Genomic DNA, 27,994 nt, shown 5'->3' with positions numbered 1-27,994 from the left:
ACAGAATGGCCTATCAATGAAAGAGAAACTAAAGGTACATGCGCTTTCTGTATAAAAGCTCTGAGCTTAAAAATATTCGAAACATTTGCTCAGCATAGGACCATGAAAATAAAACAATGGATTTATTTCTCTCCCATCCAATCATATATGATTAAGATCAGAAAGTAGTTCAGATCAGAAAGTTAGTTCTAAATTTTGAAGACAGTTAAAGCAATCAACCGCAGGAGTGACACTGGGTTATTCTGATCAAAAATTCCTTAGAAAAGTCAACCACGTGGGCAGTTAATTACAGGAAAACTGTTATTTGCTGTTGGTGAGATGGATGGTGGAGAAGATAGAGCAAACACTATAGAAACCTTGTGTTAAATAACTAGATCCCTAAAAGCTGGCTGTTTAGCTTGAAAAATACTTTTATAACCACCACCATAACAACAACAACAGACACACACAAATACACACACACACACCACACACAATTATGTTAGAAATCAATCTTTCAGTTCAGAGACATTTCCAATTATACAGAAGATCATTTTTCTGCCTATTCTCAACTTAGTCAAAACAGACTGTTCCTTCTCAGAAGGAAATAGATGAGTTTCTTCTAGTATTAACATTTCCATGGTAAAGATCTTGATAGACTAAACAGAGAAAAACCTCAGAATTCTTCCCAAGTCTCAAGAATCACACTTTCCTCAATGGGGTCTGTAAATGAGAAGTTGAATAGTTTTGATTTGGGCTCTTCATGCTAAATAAAGCACTAACATTTCATGTGCTAAACATTTCATCTACTGTGGAATGTGACCCCACAGATAACCTTTATTTCCATCCAACTGTTCATTAAGTGCAGCATAGCATTATTCACTAAAACTTTTCAGATTTTCTCAAATGTAGACATAAGTATTATTATTTTTAAAAATTTTCAGGCAAACCTACTTACTTTTTTCCCCACAAAGATAAGTTATTCTATGCCAAAATCACATACTGGAACTCTGTTTTCACTCTTCATCCTAATTATCTAATGCTCATTTTTTACATGAGTGTTCTTATTATTATGGCAAATAATCTCTCACGATTTCACATGAGTTTCTAAAGAAGAAAATGCTAATGTTATATGTTAATTACCATAAAAGTAGAAAGTATAGAATGATGTTGATAAAAGTCATGGTTTTTACCTAAAAAAGAACCTCAGCATTTGCAGTGGTGGTGGTTGGGGAGGTTGCTTTGTCAATGAAGCTTCTTTAAAAAAGACAAAATGAACTTTCAAATAACAGAAAATTTGTTTATATGACAAATGATATAATGAAACACTGAGAAATATCAAATGGGAAATATGGGGTCTTTTTAAATGTTTATTTTAAAAGCTTTTTCCTAATGAAGACAGCTCAGTTACTGTTCTGGGATTTTTACTATATATTTCTAAAAAATAGGCATTCTTTTAAATCCCAGACAAATTGCATTTAAATTTTAAAAATATTTATTTTTTATTTTCTCAGAAAATTAAGCTTGAAAGGGGCTCAGATTTATATATATATATATATATATATATACACACACACACACACACACACACACAAAATATTCAGTAATAGGTACTTTATTAAAATTACCACCCATAATCTTATGGCTCTACTTCTTGAAGATACGTAATATTGATTTTTTCCTCATTTGTCCAAAGATTTGAGTGACCCCTTATTTATATGATGGAAAAAAATCTGATTATATTCTCATTTTTTTTTCTTGAAAACAAAATTTCATTATTTAAAATATAGCTCATTAATGAAAGAGATGTAATGTCCATGAGAAAATCAAATCATTTGTCATGCTAATATGCCAAAATTACATACTTTGTTATATCTTTATTAATAGTATTTCGCCAGGAATTTTCTCCAAAGTCCTTTCCAAATTTTATAGTTTTATTAAAACCAAAAAAATAAGTACTAAACCTCAATATATCATGTACATAAAAACTTCATTATGGATACTTACATCATAGTACTTTTTAATGCACCGTCTAATGTCCATGATCAATTTGTTGCTCATCTGTACCGTAAAGGTCAGAGGTGAAGCCTTACAATCAATGTTGCTGCAACGATACAAGCTGGGCTCCATATCAGTTCCCTATAAAAATCAGGACAGATGAGTACACAAAAAGTTATTGCCAAGTTATAGAACTTTTTAGTGTACTTTAAAACAGCATGCTTTCTTTGTGTACAATATTCTTAATTCCTTGTATTGGTGAGTTTCTAACTTTATTTTCTCAACTATGTTCCTCCCAAAGACCCCTTTGGTCATGCATATTTTCTACTCCTTTACCATTATCATGGTGGAGTACAAAGTCAAAGGGATAATTCTGAAGTCACTATTTTACATTCAGTACTTGACAGACTCTATCCATAAATGGACTTTTTAAACAATTTTCCCTCTGAATACCAATGAAATGTTACTGGAAATAAACATCTCAGGGACAATGATCAAAATTTTAAATTTGTGTATTAATTCATTCTAAACTTGAAAATAAATTGAAACCCCTTGACATTAGTTTGCTTTCAGTGTGTCAATTTAATTTTAGAATACAGCCTAAAAATAAAAGTTTTGCACCACAATAGCAATATCATTTATCATCAGTTTGGAAAATCTAAAATTTCTTCATGTTTTCAAAAAATCAAACATATTGTGGGAGTAGAAATTTTAATTACTATTAGTAGTTGACAAAAACATTCTGTTGTGTTGTGTTTTGTTTTAAACAAAGACAAAGCAAATGTAATATATAGGAAAATTGTTGGGGTTTCTAGAGCATTTGTTTTCCTTCTGGATACTTAAACATCTTGGTTTCCTTGCTCCAATCTGGTACATAACCCTACCCGCCACACTAAGCAATTCCAGGTGGAAGAGATTTTAGAGCTTGACATCGGCTCTTCCACAGTTAGCCCATCTGCAAGTCGTCAAGCCTCCATGCAATTAACTATCTTATTTACAGCTGTAATGAAGCAAAACTCAAGGATTTAGCAAGTATTGCTGATCTGTGTCTGCCTCTTCCTTGCACTTGCTTCCAAAGACTGCTTTGTTTTGATTCAAAAAAATGCAAAACATCTGCTGTTTGTCCAAATTAACTTAAAATAATTACTTTTAATTTAGATAAAGGATGTCTTGTCTTTCAGTTTCAAGGTTTTACAGGGTTCTGCTGCTTTCTCATTTGCCAATGGCTAGTACATGCATAACACTGCAGTGGAATCAAGTAAATTGGCCAAGTTTCAAGTTCTGATCCAAGGTCAATGATACATTTTTTGGCAGTACTTCTTGAGAGGAATGTCTCCCTGTGACTTTTTAAATGTCTGATAGGCAAAGACAGCAAAAAAGATAAGAAAAGTACCTTTGTCAAAAGGAGGTAAGTGGGATGTGTAAAGATAAACAAAAACTTTCCCAAAACACTTAGTTCCCATTAACTTGATTTAAGATAAAGGAAAATATTGCTCTAAGTCTTAATAAATGGGGGTTGGGAGTGGGGAAATACAGGTTACTAATTAAGGAATTACAATAAAAATACTTTAAGATAATTAAAATTTCTAAGAGATTCCATTTTAAAAACAAGGTCAAATACTCTAGGAAGGCAAAAACAATATTTAATCATGTTCAATTATGCATTTTTAAGTAGAAATAAAGTGAGTTGTGAGGGCAGAATTCATATGATGCGAAAATTCCTTAAAAGCACAAAATCAATGTGTTAAGTGGGTTTTTTCCCTTTTCCATATCCTATAGAGAAGGGGGGAGGTTTATACTAGATCAACCATAAAATCAAAGGAAACTAACTAAAAGAAATAACTAACCGAGCCATCAAAGACATTATCATAAATATTTTCCGTTCCACATGTAGGACATGGACATTTGAATTTTTCACAGTCTCTGTATTTCTCTTCATCAGTGAGCTGTGCTGGGCCACCAAGTAGAACATCATTCTCTTCATCTTTATGATAATGATGAACTCTAAATTGGGTGGGGTCTAGTCCTATGAATGTAAAAAAAAAAAAAATCAGAAGAGCATTTATCCAAAAACTACCTCAAAGAAGAAAACTCTCACCAAAAAAATTATTTTAAATTCATATACACACATGCACAACCATTTGAACTCAAGATCATATGGACAAGTGATTTCTCTTTTTATAAGAGATTACTTTATAAATCAAACAAGTAACTGCAACAATAGAATGCAGTCATATGCCACAGGATGTCTGGTCAGAAGCAACTATTTTATAGAATGTTTTAGTATTTTCTTAAAGTTACAGTAAAAAGACTACAAATAAATGTGTGTTCTTATTAAGAAATACTCTTAAAATCAAAATGTCACCATTAAAACTAAAAACAGAATAAAGATCCCATTAAAGAAAACAAATTCACTGTCATTACAACCCCTTCAAGTGCAGATACAACTGCTAACCCTGATTTCAATGCAGTGGTCGATTTCATCTTGGCTCAGTAGTTAACAGCATGTAGGTTGCAATCTAATTCAGTGGTTAAAATTCAGTAGCAGCATCTGAGGCAAAATGCAACATTGCTTTTTTTTTTTGGTGTTTGGAATTCAGAAATTTAAAATATGTGTAAAAACAATGGATCTACAGATTTATGGGCCAAAACATCTCTGACAATCTTGAAACCAAATATATTTTCATATTTTAATTGAACAACACAAATCAATCCATGCATAGTTTATGCTACTTTGTTTTCACAAACTATTTCAAGAAAAAAAATTAGGCTAATTTTTCCTTGTTCAAAGCATATCTGTCAAAATTTACTATTTGAATTTATATTAAAGATAATTATCCCACACTACATTATTTTCTTGAAACTCTCAGAGCAATCCCTGAAGCTCTATCTAATCTTTTGGAAATCTAAAGAAAGCTATCATATTTATTTTAGTATAAATGTAAATAAGTAATCTAAAATAGTAACTGAGCTCAAAGTTCAAAAATACCAAATTTTAGATACCAAATATCTAAAAATTATTTTATAGCTATCAACAGCTGCATAGGTACATAATCCAACACATGTATTCAGAATTCAGTGATGAAATCCTAAATCCTCTTTGGTCAGTCACTGAATGACATCTACTAATTATGAAGTACTTAAGGCAAATTCTTACACAGTGGAAAGATGCCAAACAAAGAAGATGAGTGAGATGCAGTCTGAAATTTCTCACCTGCAAAACTGAGGTAATGTCACTGACCATACAGTCTTCAAGTTCAAATGAGATAATAAAGAACAAATCTAGTTCACTGGTACCTAAAGTATGGTAAGCTCTCAATAAATGTGATTTGAATGAAAAAATAATTAATGATTGAATGAAAAAATAATTAATGAACCTAATGCAGACTGAATTCACTCCAGATTATGTATTTAGAAAAATGCATGAAACACCCGCTCATGCTACATGTGAAATTAATAGCTACTCTTTGTAGGAATTAAAGTATTTCCTAAAGTGATAGTATACAATAAAAACCACACGTTCAAAGCTGGGTGTGGTGGTAAATGTCTGTAATCCCAGCTACCCAAGAGGCTGAGGCAGGAGGACTGCAAGCACAAGGCCAGCCTGGACAATTTAGTAAGACCCTATCTCAAAAGATAAAAAAGGTTGGGCATGTAGCTTAATGGTAGGAAAACCCCAGGGTTCAATTCCTTGTACAAATTATGTTATATGCATGCACAAATACGACAATGAATCCCAATATTATTCATAACTATAATGTACCAGTAAAAGTTAATTTAAAAGAATACACATTCAGAATAATTTGAAAAATTATTCATCAGAGACAGAGTACTATAACATGTCACTTGGCTCCAAAACTCATTATATATTTTCTAAGTTACCTATCCCTTAGAGAAACAAAAAATTAGTGAAATATGTGGGAGTACATACCCTCACATTTAAAGATAAGGAGAGGCAACAGAACTGAGTGAGAGACCATGCTCATGAATGAGGCCATTTCTTCTCTGTGGCAAAGAGTAACTGTTGCTAATTCATTAAACTCTAGTTGTGAATCCAATTCACATAATGCCTTGCTTTTTTGCAATTATGAGAAAGCAGCTTCACCTTTTCGCTCACTGTATGAATATCAATCAACTACCCTGGCCAGTACCAATCAGAAAATAAGCAAGATTCTTCTAGCTTCTTTCACAGTCTGAAAATCAAGGAATGAAACAATGCTGGCTTACACACATATAAAACTGGCCGGTGAAAAGGAAGCCATAGGAGCTGCTCTCTACCACTCTCCACCAGCCCTGGCGCACTTAGTGAACCTGAGTGTACAAAGCTGCATGGCTGGCCCGGGGCAGCCTGGCCACCGAGTAAGTCAAAAATGGATAGGACCCATCTCGATAGTAAAGAGAAATGCCCAATGACTAGCTGAAAATTATGAGAAGGTATTAGGCCTTATGAAAGGTCTACTGTAAATGTCCATTTCCACCAATACTTCTATCTTCCCATGGCAGGAACAAAACAACTGACATAGCTAATTACTTCAGACTTATTTTCAAACTGATTTATTTCAGGGGGAGGAGTTACAATCTTAGTATTCTGTTGGCCATAGTTCTGTTTTCAGTGCTGTGGATCAAATCTAGGGTCTTGCACATGCCAGGCAAGGGTTCTACCACTGAATTCTACATAGCCCCAACCCAGTTCAATGGTAAAATTTTAAAAATATAAAGAAAGGGGGCTGGGGTTGTGGTTCAGCAGTAGAGCAGTCGCCTAGCACATTCAAGGCACTAGGTTTGATCCTCAGCACCACATAAAAATAAATAAATAAAATAAAGGTATAGTGTCTGATATTTAAAAAAATATATAAAGGATAAAGAAACTGTAATTACCTTAAAGTATTAGGTATTAATGATCCCTGTACAAGTTGCTTTAATGAAAAACATCATTTAAAAGTGATTTTATTGGAAGAACAACTATAAATTCAGGAGCAAACCAAAGAGGGCTAAATTAAATTAAGAAAACATACTGTGCCACATTGAAAAAAACTAAGCATCACTCCTGCTGGAATTGTTTTTGAAACAGTAAAAATCTAAGTTTAAACAAGTCCCAAACTTATTCAAGATATAAATTAATTTTTCCAAATCCTCATGAAATTGGTAATAGCAGCCTATTTCGAAGTTTCAGAAGACTTAAAAGTTTTACTGCATATACCATAACTCATTAAGGTTGGAGCAAAAACAGGAAAAAAGTATCTAGTGCTGCCACCTAGAGGTAGAGATTTTGAATTTTAAAGTGTGCAAAACAGAGCAGCTATATAAAACTCCCTTTGCAATTATTGTCACTCTAAAAGTAAACACATCCATCAGAAATGATGTTAAAACAAAACCTTTATCATGACATTTTCCCTACATGTATATATGCTGTATAATTAATACTAAACTGTTCACTATACAATGCATAAACATATTAGTGTTTGAGCAAGACATGTAAAAACTGAATTCCAAATTCCTTACCTCTTCTACTGAGAGCTTTCTCTGAACAACTGGCTTAAAGAAATAAACTTTATGCCCCATTGTAAAAAAGGAACTTCTACTTCTACTAGAGTAGTTTTTGATAAGTGACTTGAATCATTTGGTCAGGTACAGAATAAAGGAAGGAGTAACCTGCTTGGGCTTTGGAAAATCAGTCATCTGGCAGAAGAACAGGTGTGGTTTCCCCCACAATAAGCAGGAAAGGCGTATGCTTTAATTCAATCCTGTGACTTGCAGTGATTGAGTCACTTGTGTTGGGATGGGAGGGACAGAAGCAGTACTGGAATGAAATTAAAATACTGTCATTTATAATTAGAAAATTTCTAGGATTTCACATTATTTTGGCAAGAGGATCAAGACTCTCATGTTTCAAGAAGTATTTATAGAAAGTAACATCACAGGCATTGGGGTGGATGAGTTTAGAAGTACTGTTTTTACTTAAGATCACCACAGTCTGATCACACATTCCCTGTGACATTTGGCACAAAATTATTTGTCTACCACTGCACTTTCTAAATAAACATTGTAAGCTACATGCCTGTTTTAAGAATGTTTGCCTCTTACTATTCCCAATGGAATATTTCAAATGGGTTCATAACTCAAGGCAAATGGATACATTTGATCATATATTTCCCTTTCTCCAAAGATAAGTTTCTATTAACACAACTGCAAATGACTACAGTAAAGCCAGTTAGCTATATATGTTCACGCAAGTGGAGAGAGGAAAATTCTAAATAAATGAAATCCTAAATTAGTAAAGGAAGTACCTGGTATTCCCAAGCATGTGTTTGTAACACAAATCATTTAAGCTAGGAAAGCTAATTAAGGGATTTTATTGTGAATATTTTTTGGTGAAAATTTCCTGTAAGAAATAAATAATTTCTTGGGGCTGGCACTGTGGTTCAGTGGTAGAGCCCTTGCTTAGCACGTGTGAGGCACTGGGTTCAATCCTCAGCACCACATAAAAATAAAAAAAAAAATAAAGCCATTATGTCCAACTACAACTAAAAAAAATATATTTAAAAAGTAAATAATTTCTCTTTCACAAATCTAGGCTCAGTATTTGGACTTCTTTCAGGACAATATACAAAATAAAAACAGCACGATTAAAGGAAAACAGTGAATTTTTAAAGAGTGAATGCCTTATACAAGAATGCTTACAGTAGTTTCATTCATAATAGCTCAAAATGAAAATAATTCAGACACCCACCAACAGCAGAATGAATGAAATGGTATACTCTACCATGAAATATTACTCAGCAATGAAATAAAATGAATTCAGATACAATCAACAAGATAGTTGGATCTCAAAAACAGTAGACTAAATAAAAGAATTTCAACACAAAAAAGAACATGCTGCAGGAAAACAGTTATATAAAATTCTAGAATAGGCAAAATTAATCTATGGTGATAGAAATCAGATGAGCAGCTCTTGTGAGTGGATTTTGATAGAAATGGACATAAGGCAACATTCTGGGATAATGGGAATGTTCTTTCTCTGTGTCCTGATAAACTTACTGTATGATACTCTTAAGATTTTCTATGTAAATGATATTGAAAAAGAAAGCTAGTCAACTAGGAGATATCTGCAGTGTGTGTGTGTGTGTGTGTGTGTGTGTGTGTGTGTGTGTGTGTCTTTACAAATTTTTAGATCTGTTTCCAGGAAATACAGGGGACAGAGGAACACCTATAAGGATACTACTTCAGTGCAATCAGAAAACTACAGAATGAGATAAATTCTACAGGAAAAAAAAACATTTAACAAATAAACTGGGAGGATCCAAAAATAAAAAAAGAATGAAACAAAGGAGATAAACTATCATACAGACACTGATTATAATCTAATTCAAATAAGGAGTTTCTTAAAAAGTACATTCATAGTATGATCAGGGAAACATGAATATTTACTGCATATGTGATGAAATGAAGAAGGAACTGTGGGGTTTTTGATATGGTATGATGGTAGTGCTCTGGTTATGTTCAAAGGGGGAATCTTTATTTTTTTAATAAATGCAGGAACAAAATCTTTACAAATAAAATTATAAGATTCACTTCATAGTAATTGGGGAGGGTGGGAAAGAGGCATAAGATTGGCCATAGTTGACTGCTGAAAGTGGATGATGACAAATCGAAAGTTTATTTAAAAATTTTTCTACTACCATGAATATTTAAATTTTTCCATAAAAGTTTTTAAAATACCATAGATTCAACTTAAACAATTTGTTGTACAAATGGCAAATGGCAGGCAACACAAACTGCTTTTCACACCAAAAAGAAGCCTCTCCATAATAAAAAAATAAAAAATAAACTCAAATAAATAATACTCAGAAAATGCAAAACTTCTTAGTATTTTAAAAAGAAATAATAGCAAAACCTTTGGATTAAATAAACACCCATAATTTGTACTAGAGAAGACAATTCCCAAAATTTTCTTTTTTTTGGTACCAGGGATTGAACCCAGGGGCACTTAACCACATCCCCAGCCCTTTTTTGTATTTTATTTAGAAACGGTCTTGCGAAGTTGCTGACAGCCTCACCTAAGTTGCTGAGGCTGGATTTGAACTCACAATCCTCCTGCCTCAGCCTCTCAAGCCACTGGGATTATAGGTGTGCACCCTGTTATTCCCAAAATCTTGACAGAAAAAAATTACCGATGGGCACCATTCTTATGACCTCAACTTTTTAATGCCCTTGATGATAGCCCTGAATATGAATTTTAACTTTTTGAAATGTATACAAGTTGAGTATCCCTTATTTAAAATGCTTGGGACCATAAATGTTTCAGATTTCAGATATTTCTGGATTTTAGAATATCTGCACAAACAAAATGAGATTCTTGGGGATAAGTTCCCAATTCATATACACTTTATATAAACAGCTCAATACATAATTTTATACAATATTTTTAGTGTGCCTGTGTTTTGAATATGACTCATTACATGAGGTTAGGTAATTTAATTTTTCACTGTGGCATCATGTTTCTGATTAAAAAGGCTTTAGATTCTAGAGCATTTTAGATTAGCAATGCTCAATCTGTATCTTAGAGCAAGAAACACTTTAGAAGTATCTTATTTCTTTTTAAACCTGAGAAAATAGATAACTTTATGCTGAAAAAATATTTGGCAAATAATAATAATTAAACAATAGATCAAAGATTGACTGTCTCACAACAAAGCCATCTTCTCTTCCAGCCATCTTGGCAGATATAGTGGGGGAAGGAGACAGCAAGTGAGTTAGTAATTGTTATTGTCCTTTTTTGTAAAAACTGTTATTTTTAATATTAAAATATGGGTATTAATATTTAGTCAGCAATGGGTTACTTATAATCCACTACCTTAACCCTATGTCTTATTCATAATATATAATATAGTTTAAATATGTATGTATAATGTTGTATTCAGCTTTTTAATTTATTATGTCTAAGTCATTTATCTATAAGCAACACAACCTTTTTTTTTCCTCGGCAGTAATGGGATGGAAACTGAGGCCTTGAGCATGCTAGCCAAATGCTCTACCACAAACTACATCCCCAGCCTAAGCAACACAATCTTGATAAGTGTCATTTTGGCATACATAATTAAAATAATATTTTAGAATGCTCTGGTTTGGTTCAAAATTCTCAGGTCTCACTGCTTACATTAAGGGAGCAATGTCACTGGTGGCCCTCAGTGCTATATACTACTGAGATAGAAAAACCTTGCATAACTGAGGTGCAAGTTGTGCAACTGACACCACCGGAGAGGCTCTCTGTGAATTCTCTAAAGAGTTGCAGGGAGTAACTGAGACAGAATGGATTAGCCCTGTGGAGATTCAAGCCCAACTGCATACTGGCCTCTACACAGCCCATTTACACAATGCCCCAAATGTCTTCACTTTTATAAACTTTTTATTGGTGACCCCAGCCAGGTGTGGTCTCTATGTCTCTTTACTCTGATAACCGCAACCCCCCCCCCCTTTTTTTTTCAGGACATGAACTATGTTGTCCACTAGACATCCCCATGGCAGTACAATCAATCAAATGGTTCATAATTTAAGTAAAGAATCCATAGCTGAGTCAACTTTGTGTCCTTCACAGTGCCTATTATGATGCTGGGTATTGCAGAACTTTGATACTAATTAGTTCAGTTAATACAAAAGTAGACTAGCTTGGGAGCATGAGCCACTGGATGATGTGCTTGGGATGGTGCTCCATCCCGTAATAGGAGGTTCTTATCAGTTCTCAAGACTTCCCTTAACATCCTATCATGCATTTGGTGTGGTGTTAGTTTTTAAGTTTTTACAATTAAGAATATTTTATGTTTTTGAAATGATGGCTCTATATGTACATTATTTTTTCTTTATTCTTTTTAGATATGCATGACAGTGAAGTGTATTTTGACATATTATGCATACATGAAGCAAAACTTATTTTAATGGGATCCTCTTATAAAAGCTTAATCATGAAAAAAGGCAAAATTCTTTATTGACAAAGTAATGCCTGAGGCAACTGTTAGTGGCATCATTCTACTCCAGCCATTCTTTTTTTTGTAGGTGTTATGTCCCTGGGTCTGTCAAAAGTTCCCCCAATCATTGCTTAGCCTACTGCATTTAATTCTTAGAAGATATTACTAGACCTTGACTATTGATAAAAACTACCTTCTGTAACTTAAATGGTGTGGACCATTCAAAAAGGATTTCTTTTTTCAATTTAACCCAGGAACACACTGGATTAAGTGTGTTCTGTCTTGCCTTAAGCACTGTTTTCAGACATTAAATTCTAAATTCTCAGATTCTTTAAACACCAATAATTTCTCAGGAACAATGAGAAAAATGTCTTGATAGCCAAATACCTGAAATTTTATCACTGATTATAAAGAAATGTACTTTACAGTTATTGTACAATTCATCACTCATTGGAGGAAAGATATTATATATAATTCTAAGTACTGCTATGCATGAAATATAAGTTTATTAAAAGATGAAATTCAAGAATGAACTTTTGACTATTCTCATCACTAGCCTGGTTTGCTAAGTACAGAAGACTGGATGTTTGAGCACACTGTGAATATTTCATCCACAGAACATAGGGAGCTTCCACTAGAACAAGAGAGAAAGAAAAACCTACAGTCTAGAGAACAAAAGCTAAGATTTCCAAGTTTTAGTGGCCATGTTTCCCATAGGGCTATTGTATAAGAAGAGTAATACTATATTTTTTCCTATTCATAGATGGAAAAAGAGTAAAATTTTTGCTTTATTTAAACCCAATAGCAATACTCTTGCATGGGTTTCTGAAAAATGATACACATTTTGCAGTAGGATAATGAGGACCATTAGTTATTAGAGAGAACAAATTATTCTTATTCAACTCAACAGACTTATTCATTCACTCACTTAATAGACTATCCTCTCTTCTTTTCACTAAAATGGACTTCCCATATGGAATACCTGGCCATGCAACATGCCACCAGACAGACTTCAGGGGGTATCTTGACAGAGAGAAAGAGAATTTCCAAAGTGAAGCCACAGGATAAAACCAACACTTGATGCTTGCCTTTCATTTCAAGGAAAGCAGTATAAAAGCAATAGAAAAAGAAAAAGGTAGTTGAAAAATATAGTTGCTCTCCACAAAAGAATCTTAAAAATAAAAAATCATGAACTTAATAATTTTCCTAAATGAAATTATGCCATTATTCCTGATTTCTTTGTACTAACTAAAAGGACAAAGTATCAAACTTCACTAAAGTTTCAACACTGTAATACATTTCATTAATCAAAGATAAAAACTACATTAAAAGCAAGAGAATTATTTTATGTCTGTGATTAGGCAGTTGGAGGGCTTGTATTTTATGTATACATTTGTACACTTCAACTTATTTAACAGTGTCAGTTCACTAACTGCAGTTTTTTTTATATAAAGAAAACAGATTTAGAAATTTTAAAACAAATTACAGTAATTTTATGCCTACAGCTTGTACCTCTTAGAAACCACGTACCCCCTAACACTCCCCTTACTTTGCCACCACTTCCCCATCTCCGCCCTCCCCATCTCTAAAACTGTAAGCTGTAGGAGAACTGATAACGGGGGCCTAAAAGCCCCAAGGGAATAGCCACCCTAATTTTTCACTAGGAATTGAGAAATAAAGGGTACAAATAAAAATCCAGCTACTGGATAGGGCAGAGGCAAATAAATGCCTGCAGAAATCTGCCTGGTGAGCTTCAATGTTTTCTACAGATCTTCATGATGATGGGCACTTCTAGGTGTGTACTTCATTAATACTAAACCATGAGGCTGAGATGTGTCTCAGTGGTAGAGTGCTTGCCTAGCACATACAAGGCTCTGGGTCTAACCCCCAGTATCACAAAGGAAAAGAAAAAAAAAATACTGAACCTCCTTTGAAGAAAGGAGGAGAGACAAAGGACTAAAAGATTTGTTGCTAGTATAGATGGATATGTATATGCTTCTGGGGCTGGCAGGGGTGGGATACGAGTAAAGAACAAGAAAAGGAGAAGAGGACTACACAGTGATGACAATTTCAAACATTCTCAGCAAAAAAAAAAAACACACACTTTTAAGTGACAGAAATAAGAAAAGGCAGCTGAAAAGGGGGAGTAGCAGCAGTTCCTCCAAGGCTCAAGACACATGCCCTTCCATCAGTTTGAACTGGCTACATGGCACCAAGAAGAGGCTGTCCACAATAGTGTCCATACTGTCACACCCATACCCAGAGACCTTTTGGGGTATGGAGGGAGAGAAATGGGTATATAGTGGGACTGTGTCAAGTCTTGAATGCTCCCTCTATTGATTGAGATTGGCCGGTAATGAGACATAATGTGAAACCTTTGAAAAGGAGACCAATTAGTCCACTACTGACTTTGCAAACAATTTGCAAAAATTTGACTCATCAGGCAGCCAGTCATGATAAAGTACCTTTCAGCAAGTAAAGTTCTGCCCCCTGTATTGGCTCAGGATATAGCTCAGTGGCAGTGTGTGTGCTTAGTACACACAAAGTTCTGAGTTCAGTCCCTAGAACCCTCTCCTCAAAATCTGATCCCTGTTCAAATTATAAACAAAAATAATGTAAACTATGGCTTCCAGAACCAGACCACGGCATCTGGGCCTCTCTCAGCATCACCAATCTTGATACATCTGAGTGGCCATTGGGCCTATTCACCTAGGCAGGCTTCATCACCCTTTGCAGTCCAGTTCTTTTGTTAAAATGCAGTGCTTTACACTTCCTTCTTTTAAATGTCATTCATGAGCTGGGGCTTTTCCATCTACCCCTTTTAGTACTTGGTCACTAGAAGATTCAAAAGCAAAGAAGGAAAGGGCAGCAGTTTGCCTTCACACCAGGTTTTTGACTCCACAAATGAAAAAATTTAGCTTAAAAAAAAATACCTCTAGGGCTGGGGATATAGCTCAGTTGGTAGAGTGCTTGCTTCACATGCACAAATCCCTGGGTTCAATCCCCAGCACCACAAAAATAAATAAATAAACAAACAAATAGCTTTAGCCGGGCCCACACCTGTAATCCCAGTGGCTCAGGAGGCTGAAACATGAGGATTGTGAGTTCAAAGCCAGCTTCAGCAATTTAGTGAGGCCCTAAGCAACTCAGTGAGACCCTGTCTCTAAATGTAATACAAAAAAAGGGCTGGGGATGTGGCTCAGTGGTTAAGCACCCCAGGTTCAATCGCCAGTACCAAAAAAACAAAAAACAAAAACAAGCAGCTTTGCTTGAGGTTTTCATGGGGAACATAAAGGTGTGTGAAGCTCCCTGAGCTGGGGTTGTAGAGCACTTGCCTTGCACATCTGAGGCACTGGGTTAGATCTTCCGCATCACATAAAATAAAAAAATTAATTAAAGATACTGTGTCCATCTATAAATAAAAAAAAATCATTAAAAAAAAGATGAAGCTCCACATGCTTATACATCCACACCATAGCAACCTGGTTGAGAACATCTTTTCTAGCCTCTCAGAGCTACACTACTTATTGCAATAAAGTTTAGCACAGTGGTTAAGAATAGAATCTTCAGAATCACACATTGTTTAAAATCCAATGAAAGCTGAACACTTACTAGCTATGTGACAAGACCAAGTTAGTTACTTCTCTAAGTCTTGGCTTCCTTCTCTATAAAAGAGAACTAATATGACATACCTTCATGAAGTTGTGGCAAGGGCTGAATGAGATAAGATATGCAAAGTACTTATCACAGCATCCAACAGAGGAAGCACTCAATGTATACGAGGAAAAAAATGAGGCTAAAATATATCATGCATTTATAGTCCCCTCCTCCCAGCTGAGGATTTATAAACATCATCAAATACAACTCAACTTGGAGAATACATTATATGATTATTTTGGTAGCAGAATTTTATCTTCCTAATTATGTTTTGCTTAGGCAAATGTCAAAAATGAGTTTCCACTTCCAGAGCAGACACTGATGGAATAGTGGGGATGGGGGTGGCAGGAATAAGTTCAGAAACATACTCAACAGGACCAGAATGGAAAATACATGCCTCAATAATCACCTGTGGAAAAACCAATCTCATTCCACAAAGGTATACTGAGTAATATGTGCAAATCCTGAAGACCAGAGGAATTTGGACATATTTATACTGAAATTTGAAAGGAAGTTGGGAGATGGCTACAATACTGTTCACTGAGCACTCCCTTTGCCCCATGCACATCTTTTTGTTTAAAATTTATTCATTTATTTATTTATTCTAATTTGTTATATAGGACAGCAGAATGAATTTCAATTGATAGTATACATATAGAGCATGATTTTTCATGTCTGGTTGTACACAAAGTAGAGTCATACCATTATTGTCTTCATACATGTACTTAGGGTAATAATGTCCATCTAATTCCACCATCTTTCCTACCCACCTCATACACATCTTATTCCCCCTAAGTAATTCTATTCTACCTTTCAAGAAACCAATGTGTAGACCAAGGTTTATGAATAGTAGAACTAGCATTAAAATTCAGGTCCCTATGATGCCAAAGCCCATGATACAAGGGATACATTGTAGAGAAAGGAGAATATTCCATGAAGCAAAGCCAGAATGTGCAATGCTTTATTTAGGGTATATAGTGTAGACCGAATAAGATATAAAGCTAGAAATACAGGTTGGAGCTAGGAGGTTAGTCTACAATTGCCAGAATTAGAGTCTGTGAGATGACAGTGGCATCTGGATTTGACTTATTGACAGCAAGGAGCCACTAAGGATAGTACTCTAAAAACATTCAACTTAGTGCACAACAGACTAGAGAACGAGGACCTTAAAAGTAATGGAACTATGTGCTGGTTGTCTAGAAATGTAATTAGGGCTGGTGGAGAAATAAACTTCTAAGGATGACAATAATAGTGATACACAAAGGGATGATGCTGCAAAAACACTGAGGTCTCAAGGAGAGCTGAGGAGAAATTAGGGATCAGTCAATTCCCAGAGAATAACAGCAAGCCTAGAGAATAATAGCAAGCCAACTTAAAGTGAGAAGAGGACACTGAAAGAAAATTAAAATTAAAAATTTTACGTTAAGATAAATTCTCATTTCACATGAAAATACCTTTAGAAATAGACAAGATTAATCAATAAGCAAGCCATCATAACAATATCCTTATTAATTAAACTTACAATGATGTAAGCTCAGTGACTAATGGTACTTGAAATCTTATGTTCAGCCTTTCTTTTGCCTCAGCATTTACTCACTGAATGCCAACTGTAGAGCAGGCATGAGGTTACAGATATAGCAAACACATGTCTATGAGGGGAGACAGTAACCAAACAACAACAAAAATAAATGTCTAACCATAAACAAAGAAGTATCAGACACAATACTGTACACATAAATAGGCATCCTAACAAAGGAGGACTGTATATACCACTGTTACACTGTGAAAGTCTACTAGAGCCTGGGATACCTACCTAACCATGTTGCAATGAGCACTGCATCAATTCCATCTATTGTCTCACAGATTCGTGACACAACTGGGTGGATCTGCTGGGCCAGGTAGTACTGGGTGTCAATGGTTAAATTGTCCTGTTTTTGCAGTTGTTCAGGTGCATAGGCTCTCTGACTTGCAGTGAGGTTTGACCCGTCCTAAAAGAAAACAGGGACAGGTAAAGTTGTGAGTGACTTAATAATACACACTTGCTTGATCAGAGGGACAACAGTTTAAATTTTATGTATCCATAAAATTCATAAAATTTAATTCTAAACACCAAGAAGTCTTTTTGACTTATTGTTGAACATTTCATTTCACGTGTTTATCTTAGCAGAGTAGAAAGATCAAGGGGCTGGGGATGTACTTCAGTGATAAAATGCTTGCCTAGAGGGCATGAGGGGAAGGAGGGAAGGAGAGAAGGAATGAAGTAAGGAAGGAGGGAGGGAAGGAAGGAAGGAAGGAAGTAAGGAAGGAGGGAGGGAAGGAAGGAAGGAAGGTAGGTCAATCAAAAAACCTCTCAGTCTCGATCTCATCCACTGTCTGAGAATATAAATTCAGCATGTGTTGAATTCTATGTTTTGTCAAAATACGAAACCAACAAGATGGCACTGGCTAGACTAAATAATTTCACCTGCCATATCATAAAAACTCATTGAGAAGACTTGGTAACAATTAGTCAAGTCAGAAAGGCTTTTAAAGAAGTTAACAATTCTTGGGCTGGGGTTGTGGCTCAGTGGCAGAGCACTTGCCTAACATATATGAGGCACCGGGTTCAATTCTCAGCACCATGTATCAATAAATAAAATAAAGGTCCAACTAAAAAAAAAAAAAAGTAGTAACAATTCTGTTAATGTTATCCTTTCCAGCCTACATACCATCTAAAAGGACTTCCAAATTTTAGCCTACATACCATCTAAAAGGACTCTCCCTAATTCCTGGATAGTATTTTCTATGAGAGCTTTATGTATCCTTGAGGAGCAAATGAACAAGGGGGAAAGACTGTAGAATAAAACCCATGGAATAGAAAGTTATATGCAATATTTGTATAAGAAGTATAAATACAATTACTATAATATCCTGGGGGCTGGGTATGTGGCTCAAGCGGTAGCGCGCTCACTTGGCATGTACGGGGGCGCTGGGTTCGATCCTCAGTAACACATAAAAATAAAATAAAGATGTTGTGTCCACTGAAAACTAAAAAATAAATATTAAAAAATTCTATCTATCTATCTATCTATCTACCTATCTATCTATCTATCTAATATCCTGGTGAGTGGCAGTGCTCAAAAAACAAATACCTGGCCACTGGAATGAAGGACCTGGAAAGGAAGGTGATCAGAGACTCTTTTCAAGGGCTTTCTCTTTCACTCTAAAAATTAAAGTTGTGAAATTATATATAATTAGCCCACATACAGCTCTTTGGTGATGTCATCATCACCTGTGAATCAAAAAAGTCATCACCCTATAAGACCAACATCCAACAACTTACTCTACTCTACCTCTCATCTGAAATAGAATTTAATATTTCAACTAGTAAATTATAAATATTCACAGTGCTCAGCTGCTCTGTAGAACTGAATATGATGTGAATCCTATTCATTTATTACTGCTACTATCAGTCCCATCTAAGCTCAGCATCCAGCCCAAAGCAGAGGCAATATCACTGCCTTTACCAGAGACCAGAGGCAGGGCTCGCTCTCTCTGGATAGCTCCTGATGAAAACAAACTGGGTTCTACCTCTTCTAAGATACAATGAAACACGTAGAAAGGAAGTAAACCTCAGATTTCAAAATTTGCTTATTATTTCTCAGGAGTTCACAACATAGTAAAAGGAATTGAGTAGAATTAATCAAATTTAATTGTTGCCCATTTAGAAGCTTGTTAGAAGTTTGTCAGATGAACATAAGGCAACAGTCAAGGACAAAAATAGTGTGAAAATACCCCTAAGCAGTGTTTTTAAGCACCACATAGATCAGACTGCCTTTTAATGTGTGAAATATAATTGATTTATAGAGTTATAGCTTTCTGTTGAGTTTAATAATTTTTTATGGTACTTGGAATTAAACCTGGGAGTATTCTGTGCCTGGGCTAAATCCTCAGCTCTGTAAGTGGCCCAGGTTGGCCTGGAACTTGCAATCCTCCTGCCTCAGCTGCCCAAGTAGCTTGGATTATGGGCCTGCATCACTGCTTCCAGTGGCATTTAATAATTTTTAATGAGTTTAAATAAAATATTTAGAGGTAAAATATTTTTTAAAGGCACTTGGGAGCTAGGGGATGTATAGCCCAGTGGTAGAGTACCTGCCTAGCATTTGCTGGCATCTCAAAACTAAAAAAAAAGCACTTGAGTTATTTTCCATTATATCATTAGAAGTTCTCATATAAAGGCACATTTTTTAAAAAACAATTGAAAATTTCTGAGCATACTTCTTATCTCAGTTCAAACATGGAAGAATTCAGAATTGATTAGATAACGAGGTTTGCTATATTGTACTGGGAAAACATGTAGGTTATGTCAAGATATATCTCACAGAGACTTAATTCTCAAACTGGAGCAAGACCCCATGGTATATGCACAAAATAAGGCACACACAACTTTAAGAACAGGTTGCAATGTTGGTTTTCCTTGAAGTGCCCATGTAGCAATTGCTGAACTTCACAGGGACAACCAGAAGCTCAAAATTATATTGTCATTGTTGGTGGGGATCTAACAGAAAAAACTTTTAAAATGAGTGATAAGTTGACCCCTTAAGATAGTTATGTTAAAGGCATGTCTTATGGAAATTATGACCAATGAAAGTAAAGAAAAAAAAAGATTAAAATTAGTGAACAAACAGAATTGAAGATCTGAGCAAATAATTCCTATAGGTTTAACAAGAGAATAACTACAATATAAATTAGATACCAAAACATTATCCTCTGAATTTATAGTCTGAATAAGTTATCTAAATGTAAAATCTAAATAAAATAGAACCTATTTAGGAGGCAGGCTATCCTTAGAAGACACATTGGCTTAAGGCAGCAAACAGTCCTTCTAAAATTTGTTTCCATACATTTTCAAAGCTTATTCTAAAAATACAGTTGTGCTATGAAACACAGAAAGAATAATTTGGCTGCTTAAAAGCAAAAGACGTGGGAACTTCTAGTTAGCACACATGATGAAAGGGGGCATGTTCCACAGATAGAGGCCTATCTTAGGGCATTTAAAGAGAATAAGATAATAAAAAGAATCATGAACTATTTTTAAAATATTTTTTAGATGTAGATGGACACAATATCTTTATTTTATTTATTTTTATGTGGTGCTGAGGATCAAACCCAGTGTCTCACACATGTGAGGCAAGTGCTCAACCACTGAGCTACAACCCCAGCCCTCATAAACTATTTTTTAAAAAAGCAAACAAGTTAAGGCCTAGTATCACTGGATGGAAAAATGCAAAAAAATATACACAGTTGGACATATTGTACTACCCTAGCATCATCACTGAGCCTTTATAAAGCAATAAGACCAAGAAGAGGAAATCATTAAGACCTGATATTCAGACAAGGAATATAAACTTTTAAATACATTGATCATCATATTTTGTAAGTTAGCATATGTCTCCATTCCAGAAACAGGGAGAAAGCAAACAGGTAGTCCATCTTCATGGAGGGAGGGAGGAGAGAAAGGAAATTGGTTGAATCATCTGTACTTTCTTCATCTGTGCTTTAGCCAAACTATGACTGTGGCTTGATTTCATCATTAGATGCTATTTTACCACACCTAGATAATTTTTTCAAAGTTGTATGCTATCATCTGGTCCTGTCATTAAAAATCTAAGAGCTTTTCCATGTATGTAAAGATATAAATGGAAAAAAAAACTAACCTATTTACCAAAATCTTTATTTGCATAATATGAAAATTGGTTTTTTGAGATGAGACTTGTCAGAGGCAATATGCAAAGCACATTAAGGGCTTGAGCGAGTCAGACATTTATGGAAATATTTTCCTGCAGGAATTTGCTTTCTGTAACAGTTCTTAATCAAGGGTAACCCTAGGAGGGAGACAGAGTCAAGTGCTGATTCCTGTCCATGTACTTATATCATTTGTTATGTACATCATCTACAGTATGTAGCAGATAGTAACAGTCTACTTTTAAATTTTTACAAAGCTCTGTGGTTTAAAAACACACTGATTTAACAAAAATCAATCGTTGTAATGAATTTAAAGTTTTATCTAATGCTTTACTATAATAACAATGCAATAAAAATCAGGATAAAATTATTAATAATAATTTAAAAGAAAAATCTTATTCAGATGAATTATGCCTTGGGGCAAATAAACCATAATAATTTCAAACAATTTGGTTAGAGACTTATGACTCTGACTTTTTTTTTTAAACAAGGAATAAGGATGACAGCGCTCTTTGTTCCAATTAGAATCAAGTGCTTTCAAGGAAAAAAAAACTGCTCTTCTGTCATATGTCTTGTTTCAATCCCAGTCAGCAGCATGCTAGTCTCAAATGAAACTGGTAGTGGTTTAAAACTGTTTCAGAAGGCCAAGCAGTTCATCAGAGGTACCTCACTCAGGGAGAAACAGGGAGAAAGCAAACAGGTACTCCCTCTCCATGGAGGGAGAGAGAGGGGAGAAAGAAAGAGAAAGGAAACTGGTTGGATTATCTGTGTTTTCTTCATAATGTATATCTTTAGAGTCTCTCAACCTTCCTTCATATAATCTCAGATTTCATATTTTTTCCAAGTAATTATTTTGATATAGGCTAAGGAGCTATAAAAGGATACTGCTGGACACATGACCAAACTTACATGCATGTTCTTTCTTTAAAATATTCTTTTTAAGTTGACGTTGGACACAATACCTTTATTTTTATGTGGTGCTGAGGATCGAACCCAGTGCCCCACACATGTTAAGTGAGCACTCTACTGCTGAGCCACAACCCCAGCCTCTTTCTTTCTTTTTTTAGGAAGATGCTGGGGATAGAACCCAGGGCCTTGTGCATGCTAGGTAAGTGTTCTACCACTGAGCCACACCCACAGCCTATAATATATTTTCATTAAAATTAATTTAGGGTTGAAAGAGTAGCTACTGTTATAAACATCTCACCAAAATAATTTCAGTGAACCAAAACACAACCCTTAAGTATTTCATAAAACTTCTAATAAAACATACCACATCCCTAATAAATGTTTTTTAAACGCTGTAAAACTAGCTATACTTTTGAGTCATCTCTTTACAGGATCAATTATTTCGAAGACTAGTAAATAAGACACTATGGCATTCTGGATTTTACTATGGATTCTTAAATGGTATGAGTCTTATGAATTATGATTTACCTGACAGATGACATATGACACAGTATCTCCAGCTTTCACCTTTCTGCCTCCTTGAGAATTTATCCAGAGGGCAACATGTACATGAGGTAGACTTTTCTTATCAGGGTAATCCTGGGGATCCTTTGTCAATGCCTAAAATAGAAAAAAGAGGGGAAAAAGCCAAAACCTTAAAATAAAACTCTTCTCACACAGAGATATACAATGAACACATCTTTGCTACAATCATATTAGCCACATAAGCATAAAATGAAAAGTATGCAGAAAACACAGCCACAGAATATTTAAACAGTCCATCCATCCTCAAGGATCCTCTCTTCATTTACTAATTAACATAACCAGATGCAACCTTAAAAAAAAAGGATTATAGCTCAGGGGCACCGTTTGCCTTGCAGGCACTAGGTGCTGGGTTCAAACCCTCTTCCCAGCACCAAAAAAAAAAAAAAGAAAAAAGAAAAAAAGAACTACAAGTTTATGTGCTGTGCTGCATAAATATCTGAATATATTTTAAAAAATCAAGACTCTAAATCCAGTGTTCTATATAGCCTCCCAGAGTTTCTATCAACATTCACGATTCTCTCAAATGAATTAATTGATTAGTCAGAACAGATGAATAACAGCAACTCTGACATAATAATCTGTTTCTCAAAGGCTCTTCTAGCCTAAATAAATCCAGAAGGCACCAGAAGTCAAGATCTACAGAAGCAGAATAGAAAGCAAGCCCCATGAGAGCAAGAACATGATTAAAGCTCTATTCATGGTGCTCAGAAAAAGGCATAGTATACAGTAGCAGTCAAATGTTTGCTGAATAAATTATTTCACCCATCCTGAAATAATTTGCTAAATTAAAGTACTATAAAGTACTATGGGATGAATAAGATGCAGTCACTGGTATTAAGTTAAAAACTCTCTCCCCTTTGAATGAACCTCAACCCCCACTGAAAAAATACAATAAAGCTACATGTGCTTTAAGGAAGATGTGAACAAAGCATTATAGAGAGAGTTTAGAGAAGATCACTTCCAGCTGAGAGCATAAAAAGAACTTAAGCTGATACTTGAAGAAAAAAACAAGATTTTTACAAAAGGTAAAGGGGGCAAGAATATTTCAGGTAGAGATCAAAGGGATAGGGAAAAAATAAGTCTATGGGACTAGAATTCAATGTGTACGAAGGGAAGCAGGGGAACCATGGGTTTATAAGGGGTAGGTTTTAACAATGAGAAGAAAGATGGGGACCAGTGACCTACTTAATGGGCTTACCTGTTCTCAAAATGCAGTCTACAGGACCCTGGGAGCTCCTGACACCCCTTTAGAGATCTCAAAGTCAAAACTATCTGTTTTCATTACAGTACTATTTGTACTGATATTGCAAAAACCATGGTGAATACAATTGTTGGTGCCTTATAAACATGAATCAGTGCAGCAGTTATCAAACTGTACTAATAGTCATTGTATTCTTCACCACTATGCAGTTTCAAAATAAATATCCTTGATAAAGTAGTAAAAAATAATTTTTAAAGCTCTCAACCCTTAAGTACAAGACTACTGTTTTGTGTGACAAAATATAAAATACACACATGGCATACTTAAATAAAGGTTGCTCCAAGAAAAGCATATTATGTAATTGTTTGAGTTGCAAGCTAAACTAGCTGCACATGATATCATTTTTACTTTAAAAAAACGGCAAACTATGTGATAGGTACTTAGCAAACAGTTTCTCAAACAAGAACTAAACTGCAAGAAAAAAATCTGATAGCAAGTATCATCAGCGATAAAATTCAAGCTTTCAAGTACAAATTAGAATTTTGAAAAACTTGTTTTCACTTCTGTGAACTTGACAGCTTCCTGATACTTAAACATGTTTCTGATATAACTACAAATACTTTAAAATGAGATATTTGATAATAAAAAATGAAATATGTCCATTTTGGAAGATACACATACATACAGGGACCCATCATTTAACAAATGACCATTCCATAATGTCATGCATAGAAAAAATAGTCAAAAGTATAACACAGACCAATAGATTTTAATTAAGAGAGTATAAACCATTCATGGGTGTGACTTCAGATTTCACTTTACAAATAACATTTAAGAAAATATTATCTACAGAGTTTTGGTATAGGATTAAAAAAAGAACATATACAACTATCAGAAAAAATACTACAACATTTCTCCTTTTTCTAACTAAGTATTTATGTAAAACTGAATTTTCTTCCTATACTTAAAGCAAAACCACACATCATAATAGACTGGATGTAGAAGCAGGTATAAAAATCCAGATATCTTGTAATAAGCTTGACATTAAAGACTTGCAAATTACAAAATGATTGCACTCCTCTATTATACTTTGTTTTGGAATATAGTTATTTTTCATGAGAAAATATTATCTTGTAATCACATAATGGATTTATGCTATTTTAAATAAATTAATAATACTTTTTAATTTGTAACACTAAATATAAGCAAAAGCCACATGAGCAAAAACTCTTAGCGTCTTCAATTATTTTAAGAGTGTATAGGTGTCCTGAGACCATGAAATTTGAGAACTACTGTGGTAGAAAAAAGTAGGTCCTCAAACAGCAACACAAACTCAAGTTATACACACTTTCTAAATCCTATAATCAGTATAGCAGAATACCTAGGAAAGTCTCCAAGTATCCGAAGCTCTTCCAACTTGGATAATGTTAACTCTTGACTGACATGGATGGTCAATATTGTATAGAATTCTTAATTGACATAATTCTACTTAAGAAAGCCATTATCTTTTTAATTAACTATTCTTTAGTACAATGATAAGGAATCCAGATTTTCATCTGACATACTTTCTAATTATTAGACTGAGAATATTTAAAGATTTTTACGTTAGATTTAGAAGACTTGATTTAAAAAATGTTTCCTGGTGGTTTAGTCAGGGCTATAAAAATCAGCTATGAAGTATTTTGTGTTACTTTATGAAATATATTTAAGCTAAGACTGAAATAGTTCAAAAAATTATGTACACATATTTTTGGTAGCTTCTGGAAAAAGGGCTAAAATTTTGTTTGTTATGCAGACCTCCATCCTAATCGCCCACCTGCTATTTTCAAATCCTACCAACATCACCTAAAAACAAACAAAATAATAATAATATAAAAACATCTTGTCATGATACCATCTACAACCAGCCACATAATCTTTTCCATTCTACTCTCTTTGGAAAGTGGTAAAATGTAAAAATGTGTAAAAAAAAAACCCTGCATTGTTCACAATTTTAAATAATTCAAGCCATCAGATCAATATTAAGGATTATCAGGAGGACACATCACCTTTGACATATGAATAGCTTACTGTAAATAGACACAGAACTATAACTATGATATAGATAGTTCTTTCTTCAGGATTTACCTTATTTTTATCAACACTGCATAAATTCTTCTTTAAATACCTTTCAGAGTACATTAGGATCTTGAAAACATGGACTGTGCTTTCCTTACTCAACTTTATATTCCAGAATCTAGCACTGCACATGAAAGAGGTACTCCCTGTTTGTTGAATGGATAATTCAAAAAGCAAATGACTTATTTCAAAGCTCACTGAGTAGATATTATTTGCCAGTAACTATCATATGCAATATGGAGACTATAAATATAGTAAGTCAGTGTCAGTTCTGCCATTGAAGAATGCATGCATATCCGCTAACCCAGTATGCATGAAGCATGTTAACTCTGATTAGTAATAATATGTTACTGTAAGATGACAATTATTGAAGCTGAGTGATGGATACATGGGGATTCATGATACTATTCTCTCTAAAGTTGTATAAGTTTGGATTGTTTATCAATAAACACTTAAAATAATAAAACAATATAGACTATGGATCAGAACCTGAAGATACACACTATAATATGAGAAGATGACAGTGTAGGCCCACTACCCTAGAGGAAGTGTGCTTAGTTATTTTGTCAATAATACAGTTATGCTTGTACCAACCCTTCTAAACTCATCCCTGGAATCCCGTGGGATAGGAAGGTAGAAAAAAATCAGGGATACAATATGTGGAATAGATGTAAGAATTGACTATAAGAAGACTGAAGTCATTATACTTACTCACGCAAATTTTTGAGAAAGAAATAAAGCAATACCTCAAAGAAAACCACTTTTTAAATGGCACAAGTGATTCCATGCCAATATATATATATATACCATGCACCACTTAAGGAGATGAGCTAATGTCATGGCAAATATTCCATATATATATATATATATATATCTTCTTCTTTGATATTAGAGACATGAAGACAAGTTGTGGGTTACAAAAAACTCACCTAAGAATAAATACAAATTTTAAGTATATGCACAGAAAATATTCATTCTAAGAGTCAAAGAAATACAAATTAAATCCAACTGTGAAATATAGTTGCACATTCATTATGACAGCATGGTAATTTTTAAAAATCATCACCACTACAAGCAAAGTGTGATGAAGACAGCACACACGTTTCCTTATTATTAACTGATATTATTACCCTTTTACAAAGCAATTTTGCAAGAACCATACAGATATTTGTATCTTTGGACTTCAAAATTTTATTTCAGGGATGGAGTTGTGGCTCAGTGGCAGAGCATTTGCCTACCATGTGTGAGGCACTGGATTTGATTCTCAGCATCGCATATAAGTAAATAAAATAAAGACCCATCAGTATTTAAAAAATATATATTTCAAAGAACCAATATACAAATGCAACTCATTTAAAAGCAAAAGATAAGTCAATAAAAATATTCAGTAGTTATTATATATAATAGAAAAATAATCAGCATACAAAAATTTTAAATAAATACATATCATAAAATAGATTATCAATAAGTATACTGATTATGATTTTAAGATAATATGGAAATGTAGAAAAATATTTATGTTCAGTAAAAATAGGTTTTGAAATATATTATAGTTGGGGCCACGTAAAAGTGTTAGGAAATATGCAAAAGTGACAAGCATTACTTTAGCATAAGGGTATTATGAATGAGTTTTCATTCTAAAAATTCTTTTTAATGTCATCATTAGATTCTTTTTCATTAATTTTTTTTGTATGAGCTTTGACAAAGAAATCTATTACAAAATGGGTAAAGTGGTATTTGCAAATTAGCTTCTGAATATGTAAGGGTACTCTTTTCAAATGGAAAAAAATCTATTAACCTAACATCTTGCTTATTACACAGCACTTTAGAAATCAAGATTTTGTTTTTCAAATTAGGTAAG

At 34.2% G+C, this 27,994-nt stretch overlaps 1 protein-coding gene across 1 annotated transcript in view; it reads right to left on the bottom strand.

Moving 5' to 3' along the window:
• The window catches only part of Pola1 (DNA polymerase alpha 1, catalytic subunit), a 294,232-nt gene that overhangs the window by 142,657 nt on the left and 123,581 nt on the right, over window positions 1-27,994 (bottom strand). Inside the window, exons 31-34 of the mRNA XM_027927441.2 lie at window positions 22,758-22,889; window positions 17,410-17,584; window positions 3,825-4,003; window positions 1,987-2,118 (exon numbers count right to left, since the gene is read on the bottom strand). Of these exons, the coding sequence (XP_027783242.1) occupies window positions 1,987-2,118; window positions 3,825-4,003; window positions 17,410-17,584; window positions 22,758-22,889 (618 nt within the window). The remainder of the gene's footprint in view (window positions 1-1,986; window positions 2,119-3,824; window positions 4,004-17,409; window positions 17,585-22,757; window positions 22,890-27,994) is intronic.

Source organism: Marmota flaviventris, chromosome X (assembly GCF_047511675.1).
Source record: "Marmota flaviventris isolate mMarFla1 chromosome X, mMarFla1.hap1, whole genome shotgun sequence".
NCBI lineage: Eukaryota > Metazoa > Chordata > Mammalia > Rodentia > Sciuridae > Marmota > Marmota flaviventris.
This window is presented reverse-complemented; position numbering and strand designations above follow the sequence as displayed.